The 9204-nt window shown below is 39.3% G+C and overlaps 1 protein-coding gene across 1 annotated transcript; it reads right to left on the bottom strand.

Annotated features, from left to right (window-relative positions):
- Nucleotides 1–1835: 1835 nt before the first annotated feature.
- LOC119694317 lies at nucleotides 1836–7781 on the bottom strand. The gene is made up of 2 exons (XM_048625583.1): nucleotides 6315–7781; nucleotides 1836–5133 (listed from the first exon to the last, which is right to left on the bottom strand). The coding sequence occupies exons 1-2, from the start codon at nucleotides 7765–7767 to the stop codon at nucleotides 4034–4036; spliced, it is 2553 nt and encodes an 850-aa protein (XP_048481540.1). The 5' UTR covers nucleotides 7768–7781; the 3' UTR covers nucleotides 1836–4033.
- Between the last annotated feature and the right edge of the window lie 1423 nt (nucleotides 7782–9204).

The following is a 9204-nucleotide window of genomic DNA, read 5'->3' as shown; positions in this document are numbered from 1 at the left end:
TTCACGAGTTCCCCGAAAGCCGAATCCCAATAACCATGAGGACATCTTTGCCCATCTTAATTAAAAAGTTAAGATGAATAATTATCTTCCATTCAAACTCGAAGGCGATTTAAACGAAATTAATTATACAATAAATCCGCTTAGGGGGTGAAAATGTTGAGCTTAGATAGGTACTCTCTACTATTAAATTATTTGAAATAGGAATTTCGAAGACCTATTTCGATACTGACTTCTACTTATACTTACGAAAACATTTGAAGTGAGGATCTCTTACTGTAATAGGAAGATACTTATAAAGGTACAACTAAGTTCCCAGATAACATAGGCTAACTAGAGAGCCCAATAAACAAAAACATCTTTGATTACGGGCTAATGATGATGACTTGACATGCTAAGATGGCATCCAGTGGCGTACTTTGGGAGAGGCCTACGTCCAGCAGTGGACTGCTATAGGCTGATGATGATGATGACTTCTTTCAGCTCAGGACTAACCTTCATTTGTTTTATACGCTCTCAACTGCGGCTTAGCACTTTACACAAAGAAATGTTGTATATTTTATGAGATAAAGAGATTTTTGACTTGAACAATTCCTTTTACCTCCGCATCGTATATGTATTCCTTCAAGAATATCCTTCCGTCTTCGCTCCATTATGTACCGTTATTCGAGTTAAATCCGAAGACATGTTTCTATTATTTATATTCCATCGTAACAGGATCTCTTTTGTTTCTCGTATTTATATTCAATCGTAACGGTATCTCTTTGTGTTTGCAGCCGTCTCGGGCTACAACTTTGGGTATGGATATGTAGACAGGATTGTTTTCTGAAGGTGTAATATCGTTTTATAGTTTTGTGAATTTCTTTCCTGTAAAGTACCTTGACTATTTTCATCTTAATGACAATTAAGTAGACAGTAAAGTGGTCAGGGTTGCAAACACTAGAGCTGGACCAGCGATTGTCACCGTAGTGAAAGGATTATCTTATCCGATTATCTGTCAGTTGCCGTTTGTATAGGGCATAGGGTGCGCCAGACATATAGGTACACATATATGTATATTCTACAATGAACAGTTGGTACCTATATGTCGCAGGCATCTGGTTGAATCACTAGCGCGTTCATTGGATGGCGCTACACAATTGTATGACTAAAGGACAACTCGTCACATAGGTAGGCTCCTGACATTCACCCCGGCAGCGCACAGTAATGTGGTCTAGTGAGAGTTTTTTTGGGGTTTAGGGCTCGATTTCGGGCATAAATGGGTTTAAGAGAATCCGCTCCTGAGACAACAACTTTACTATGTTAACTGTAACTTGGTCTTAGTAGGGACAGTTCAATAGCTAAAACGTCCTATAACTTTTCTACGAATAAGTGGTCTGGGGTGAAACTTAATTTGTGAGTTCTCCCCAGTTTCCAATCACCATGTCAACTTTTTATTTTGTTGTTTCATTGTTCATTGACGAATATTTTATTTTAGTTGTAAAAAAATACGTTTTTTTTTTCATTTCGACACGACATACGATCTTTGGGAGAAACAATGGGACCTTTTAAAAAGCTTGTGTCGGAATTTGGCTGCGTAAAAGTCGTATTATTTTCGTTTTGTTTTTTAAACTGTGAGTGTTGAAAGTTACTTTTGAGGAGTTCATTTATTTTCGATGTGTTGGTGATCCACTGTGACGGTTTTAACTGTTTTTACATGAATGCGTTCGTTGTTGGTATTTTAATGTTATTTTTGGTTGGTTTTTAAAATAACATTGCAGGTTCTTTATCTATAAGTACCTACCTAGTAGGTACCTATAATGTAACTATCGAGGACTGAATGAATAAAAAATACAAAGTTACTGAAATATAGCTTTAATCAGTTTAATAATGTATGTACACAGCACTTAAAGTATATAAAACTGGATGTCTACAGTAAAACATTGTAAAAATATTGTTGTACGTTGTAGTACATTCCACCACAAACTCAATGGAATACAAAATTATCTACATATTTCTTTCCAAATAAAAAGATACAGTATAAGTTACTTTTGGATATAAATTTGTGCATCCTCTATATAAAAAAAAGTGAACACAAATACATTATTGCGTGCTAAAATCATCAAAAAATAAGCACCAGTGATATAAAAACTTAAACAACTAATGAATGTTACGATAAAACCAAATTATCATAATGTCTTAGGAACCATTTAAAAAACATCACTAATAGGCTTACTATTCGTCTTATTATAAAAGTTTAAAGATAATTCGAGTAGGTAGGTCTGTAATCGCTGCTTTTTATAAAAATGCCTGCTGCCGCGACACGGGTTCGTTATCGACGTAGATAAAGTATATCACGATAAATACGGCGCTGTGATTGGTGGAACGCGCATTAAACGAGTTTATCGACGTCGATAACAAATCCGTGCAGCGGTCTCTGTAGTACAAACAAAGCGCATTAATAAATTTTACTTGAACATAATAAAAATAACTGGTATATGTATTGTATTTCCAGCTATTCTAGAGAAACAGTGAATTTGTATTGCATGTGAAACTAGCTAAGTACTTACTCGAATCTCAACGACAAATCAAATATCACTTTGGACTGAGATAACCAGATACCGCTGCACGGGTGCACGGGTTCGTTATCGACGTAGATAAATGATATCGCGGTTCGCCATAAATACGACGCTGTAGATAACGAACCCATGTAGCAGTGGTAGAGGGAGTAACTCTTGATTGACGAAATACGATGTTATGTGTCACGCAATCGATGCAATGAGTTGTTGGGTTTAGAGCAAAGAGGTTTCGTATTTCGATAAGCAAGGGTGGTCCTCATGAACAGAATTTGAAAAGACAGGCGGTAAAGATTATTTTATTACATACCTAGTTACAAAATGTATTTTTTGATATTGAACTGGATCTTTTTTTCTAATATTACTAGCTTCAACCAAGCCGAGAAAACCATTACAGGAGTAAAGCCATTTGGTGAAACGTTCTAACTGCATTGAATACCTATCATGAGGGTGTACTCACTTGGCTGGTAGTAAAAACAATTGCACTCAACCACTTCGAAGGAAATCGGATTGCAAGGAATGTCTATGTAGTAAGTATTGTAAAAAATATAAAACTTTCAGTACAAGTAAGGTTACATCTAAAATGAAATTAACTTAAAATGAAGTTAATAATTTTAGTAGATGAAATGACATGGTGGAGTGTAGTTAAGTTACGATTAAAGAGATTCGCTTAGAAATAACTATTGTAGAACACAATAGTTAGTAAGCGATTCAATCGTCTAGCTTCAGTCTTATCAACTTTTTGTGGATGTTATGAAATGCAGATTTATGTAAGGGGCTATATTGCGCCATTATAGCGCCAATTTGAAACAAATATTGGCTCCTAGCTAGCATTTCATTCAGTAGGTAAGCTTCAATAGTTGTGATATTAAAGTACTTATCCTCAAATTAATGGAATGAAAATAATTTCAAAGGCCTGATTTCGCCATACACTGTTGCATGTTGTGATTTTTAAATATAAATCAGAGTATGGTGAAATTGGCTCAAGAGGAATGTCTGATTAATGTGAATGTCGATTTTAGAATAATCAGTCATCGAAAATATACTTCGGTAGGACGCCACACGGCAGGCAAGCTTCTTTACAATATACACATTTTATTAGGCGTTTTATAAATATGAATAGGAATATCTACTCTAAAAGTACATATAGGTAATAATAAATACTTAAAATATGTAACATTTTGTGTACATTTCGAACTAAATCGAATTTGTAGTCTCGTTGCGTAAACCGAATTAAAATTACTCGCCTAACTTAACATAGAAATTGTCTTAAACATTAAAATTGTACACGTACTGGTAAAAATTCTAGCACGATTATTATTTACAGTCGAGCACCGCAAAATATAACATAATAAAAGTTCATTGCACTGTCTTTTGTTACAACATGAGATACACCACTGATCGTGTGACCTTCGTTCATCACTGTTTAAAAAAGCTCATTGGCACTTCGGTAGTCACTAGTTCACTATTTCACGTTCAGTTCACACTTCTGTACCGTCCTCGCCTTCGTCTTCAAACAGGGGTTCCTTCTGGCTGGTGTCGGGGTTGGGTTTTTTCTTCGGCTTCGGTGGAGGTCGTGGCGGGATCTTGCCGCTGCGGCCCAGAGTACCCGTCGTGTTCATAGAGACCCCGCTCTCATTCATCTGTGCGTCATCCTTCGAGGGTGACGACAGCACTGTGGGGACCTCCTCTCGAGGCTCCACCCGCGGCGGCCGCCTCAGAGACCCTGTCTCCGGCTTGTTGCCTCTCCGACTCAAGGTGCTGGTGTCTGGATGGAACTGCCCGTCTCGACTCACGGGATCCGCAAACAACGCCTTCCTCGGCTCTGGTTGAGGCGTCGAAGTGCTTTTTCCGATCCAACTTATCCTCGGGTTGACTGGCTCTTGCGGTCCTGGAGTGGAGAACTGGTTGGACAGCTGGGAGCTCACACTGTTCCGCTGGGCGTTGTAGTGTGAGGGGACTGGCGAAGGTGCTGGCTCTTGCTCCTCGATAGGAGCGTAGTACGTGTGCGGGTGCTGGTACGCGGCCGGAGTGGCCGGCAACGGTCTGTTCTTCATCGGAGAGAACTGCTGCTCAACACCGGCCTTATTCAGCGACAGCACCGAACTTCCATCAGCGGTAGTTCTAAGTCCCAAGTTGTCGTACAACGGTTCATGGACATCAGGGCTCGGCATGATTGTCGTGCTAGCGGTACTGGCCCAACTGGGGACGCGGGGCCTCCGGGGGATAGTGACGTAGCCCTGGCGCGGGGTCACCACGGGCGGGATGATGGGGGCGGTGAACGGCGACTGAGAGCGTGAGTACGGCAGCGTCTTGAATAAGTTCTGATTGGTGGTCATTCCGTAGATTGGCGAGTGGAGGGGGCTGATTGGGTTGAGTTGGGGAGGCAGGCGCGTGGTGTCTGGCACGGTAGATGCGTTACTAGCCGCGGGCGATATCTGCGTGGCTCGGGGCGGGAACGACAGGAGGTCGGGGGGGTAAGCGCGACCGTCCTGCCGGATGTAGTCCACGTTGAGTGCGTCTTGAGATCGCTTCTGCTGGTGCTCGAAGTCTAAGGAGCGCTTTTCGTCGTCGTTGTGCGCTGGAAATGGAGAGAAAAATATTATCGGCTGGTGCGTAAGGCGTTTCTGATGTGCAAATGGCGTTTATGTTTATTAGGTATTGATTATGCGTCAGTGCATCACATTACTGACCTATCCCTGTTAATAGACAAGGTACTACAGTCCTTCTATAAAATAAATTAAGTTTCGTGACCTCGTTTTCCCAACAAAATCTCAGAAAGTTTTAAATTATTCGAACGGTGTACCCATAAACATCTGCTGTAAAAATTAAAGTGCGTTGGTAAATTAAAAGTTGGATATTTCAAAAAGCGGGAAATACGAGAACGTGCAGACCGAAAGGAAAACATTGCGAGTAAAGTAATTAAACTTAGAGTACGATGTTAATGATAATAACACACAAAATGACTTAAAATAAACAGAATAACATTTTCAATTTGGTCTACCCATGATGGCTTACATACCTACATACCTATACAGTATTATTTCAATATAAAAAATCATATTTGAATAATGCTATGCTAAAAAGGGGATTTTAGGGACTTTAAGAATAAAACAGACATTATCACCTAATAATTGATAGCCTGTCCGATAGACGCAATATGAGAGATCAGTTGTTTCTTTATAAATTACTTAATAATGAAATTGATTCATCATATCTTTTAAATAATATATGTTACCGTTGCCCTCGCGTTAATTCTAGAAGTAAACTCTTCTTTAGTTTGCCCGCAGTCAAAACTAATTACGCTGCAAATTCATTTTTATATAGAGCTTGTAAGAATTATAATAATAAGTTTAACCATTTAGATCCACTTCATTTCAGTTTTAATATTTACAAAAAACAAATTATACTAAATTTAAGAAATTAATTTTAGATGTAATTTAGTTTCTGTTTTGGTAAAAAGTACTTGTATTTACAACTTTGTTAATATTTTTTTTTTTTTAATAATTAACTTATTGCCTTAGTTTAAGTTCTATCTAATAGTGGAAACTTTACTGGTCTATGTATTAATTAAGAACTTTAATTTATTGTATTATGATACTGTCTGTTTCCCTAATACTAATAAATAAATAAATAAATAAATCACGACCCATCACGTCTCTCTGCTGGGCACGCCAATTAAGGAATGGTTTTCTGCCTAGACTACCACGCTGGCCTAGTGCGGGTTGGTGGACAAACAGTTAAACAGAATTAAATACGTACCAGAAATAGAGTCGTTGTCCAGCAACGTTTTGTTCAGCTCCGACATCTCCGTGCCCCCACTGGTGATGGAGGGTGGCACGTCGTACCGTCGCGGCGGCTTCGTCACCGGGTTCACGGCGGAAATCAAACTCTTCTCCATCTCTGGAATCACCGACCCCTCTATCAACGCCTCCCCATTGGATGCATTCGCCTTCTTCTTCTCATTACTTCTTCTTCTACAGCAGCAGTAGCAGAGAATCACCAGGATTATCAACAGTATTGCGGCAGTGCAAGAGACTCCGATGAGAACGGGCATCATGTTACTGTTGATACCGCTGGGGATGACGATGCCTGGTGGCACGTGCGCGATAGCAACGTCCACGCTTCTCTCTTCAACACCACCCGGGTTCTTGGCTACGCATAAGTATTCACCATTGTCATCGCTGCTTGCGTCCACTATTGTCAGATTCACCCATTTGCTGTAGTCAAAGTTGTTCTGAGTTAAATAGTACTTTAGTTCACCTTGATATCTATATGAGCCGTCGATTATTTGCGAGTTCAGTACCCAACTCACTTCTGGAAGAGGGTTCCCGTTTACTTGGCACGATAGTGTTATGTTTGTATCTGATGATTTCATCTTTGTGCCTGCAGGTGGGTATGCTATGCTGGGCTTGCATGCGAAGTCTGATGAGTCCAGCTCTTTCCACACTTTTCCATGGACTTTGGCCGGTTCCGCGCAGCTTATAGGGACTGTTGCTAATCTTTTGCTGATAACCCAGTTTCTAAATGGCTGGAGAAAGCAATCACAACGCCAGGGGTTATCGTGGACGTCTAAAGTTGATAATGACGTGAGGGCACCCAAGGTGTCTGTTTTCAAATGCTCAAGCTTGTTGCCGTCTAATCGCAAATGATTTAGTTTCGGAACATTCATGAATGTCTTAACCCCAATTTGCATAATATGATTATTATGTAAATATACCTTCTGTAGAAAGGGTAAATTGTTAAATAGGCCATCGTCTAATTTCTCGATGCGATTGTCGTTTAGAAAGATCCATCTGATTTTGGATGTTTCTTTAAAAGTGTCAGGGTGTATAGTTTTGAGATCATTTTTGGATAAATCTATTTCAATCATTATCACAAGACCGCTGAGACCATCTTTGTGAATGTTTAGAAGTTTGCAATCTTTCAATATAAGTTTTTTGAGATTGTTGAGTCGCACGTCATCGAAGGCGTGTCGTGATATTTCGTACAAATCGTTTTCGGCTAAATCCAATATCTGGATGTCGGTGCTCAGTGTTTTTGGGATTTCTGTGAACTTTCCTCGGGAGCAGTCGGCCTGCTTGTTGCCGCTGGCCCAGACACAGTTGCATTCCTTCGGGCAGTTGGCCGTGAAATCTTCGCAAAAAGCTCGAGACAAGAGGAGCAAGGTGAGAGAGGCGGTCCACGCCACGTTAAAGCCACCCATTTTCTTCATTCAAACCGCGTATTCTGTAACAAAGAAACACAATAAGTTAGAACTTTGAATAGCGAGTGCAATTAAAGCTATTTTGAGGGAAGAGTTTAAAATAAACACTGTCGGCCGACACGCACGGTAGTTTTAATGGGGGCATTAAAAACGAACTTAGTTTTAGGAATTTTAGAGGAACCATTAAATAAGCCTTTTATGATTGTGCCACACACGGTAGGTAATCTATTTATATACTAAAACAATACTACTTTGATTTATTCTCTGTGTGAAATTTTGACTTAATTATGCGGAATCTCATGATTCGAAGTAAAGCGAGGAAGATAATTATACAGGGTGGATGTGAGTGAAGAAGATATAAAGGGTGCTCTAAATGGAAGTAAGTGAGTTCCGCCGTGTGCTAATGTAAGGGAGTAAGATATTATCATTTATCTCTCTCAAGAATTATACTGAATTACACGAAAAGCTTGAAAAGACGGAACATATTCCTGACGTGAGGAGTGAAGTTAATGTGATGTCGTTGTTTGATATGGAAATGGGAGACGATATCAATTATCATCAGAATGATTCACATTCAAAACCGGCCATTTATTTCGTAATTTGCAGTGACAATCTGGGTCACAAGTCGTACTTAAAACGCTTCTTTCGGTGGACTTAAAAATATCACTGAAGTTGATTCAGTAGCTAGACCACAAATTTAATCCGATTAGTCAAATTCTCAATCAATTGGGGTGCTGCCAATTAATAATTTTACTGTCTTCGGTCATCCCAGTGGGTATAAAATGGCTTAAGTTTGTATGAATTTATTAGTAAGCTCTTAGTTATGATCGAGGTCCGAGCATCTGTCGTTATTAGCCCTATTCATGTGAAGTTTGGAACATCTGCTATGGATACGTCGTCAATATTATGTGTAAATATAAATATCCATATTTTATCGTATTAAGGGCAGATTTTTTAGTCAAATAAGTGTTATCTGAGGAATAAAATTGTTGCTGTCACATCTGAATGTTTGTATGTAAAGTATTGTAATGTGACCATTGAAAAATCAGCCCTAAATGATGGAGTGTCAGTTCAAAAGAAACGTCTCGACAAATACCACCCCACTTCTACAGCTGAGAACTATTTTGAATTAGTTGTGTTAGAAGTTTTCTCACTTTATTCATGGTTGTCATTAGGTTCAACAGTAAACAAAATTCGGTTAGTTTTTGCTTTGTTTTTGTATGTGACCCTCTTGTTCGTATATTGTTAATCTAAGGTTAAAGTCCACCATAACAAAACGGCACATCCACACCAGTCTAACAATGGGTGAGCCCTGATTGCCGCCGGCCGCACCATTTAACCCGCTCCGTTCAGTTAAATGAATCAATTCTCACTCGTTGCTACTTCATTTAACTTTTAACTCTTTCATTTACCATTCCTATCACTATAATATCTCTCTCTTCTATA

This window comes from Plutella xylostella, chromosome 14 (assembly GCF_932276165.1).
Source record: "Plutella xylostella chromosome 14, ilPluXylo3.1, whole genome shotgun sequence".
Taxonomy (NCBI): Eukaryota; Metazoa; Arthropoda; class Insecta; order Lepidoptera; family Plutellidae; genus Plutella; species Plutella xylostella.
This window is presented reverse-complemented; position numbering and strand designations above follow the sequence as displayed.

Coding starts and splice junctions, on each gene's coding strand:
- LOC119694317 (XM_048625583.1), bottom strand. CDS start 7,767: ATGAAGAAAATGGGTGGCTTTAACGTGGCGTGGACCGCCTCTCTCACC. Junction 5,134..6,314: donor GGACAACGACTCTATTTCTG/GTACGTATTTAA, acceptor CTCCATTTCCAG/CGCACAACGACGACGAAAAG.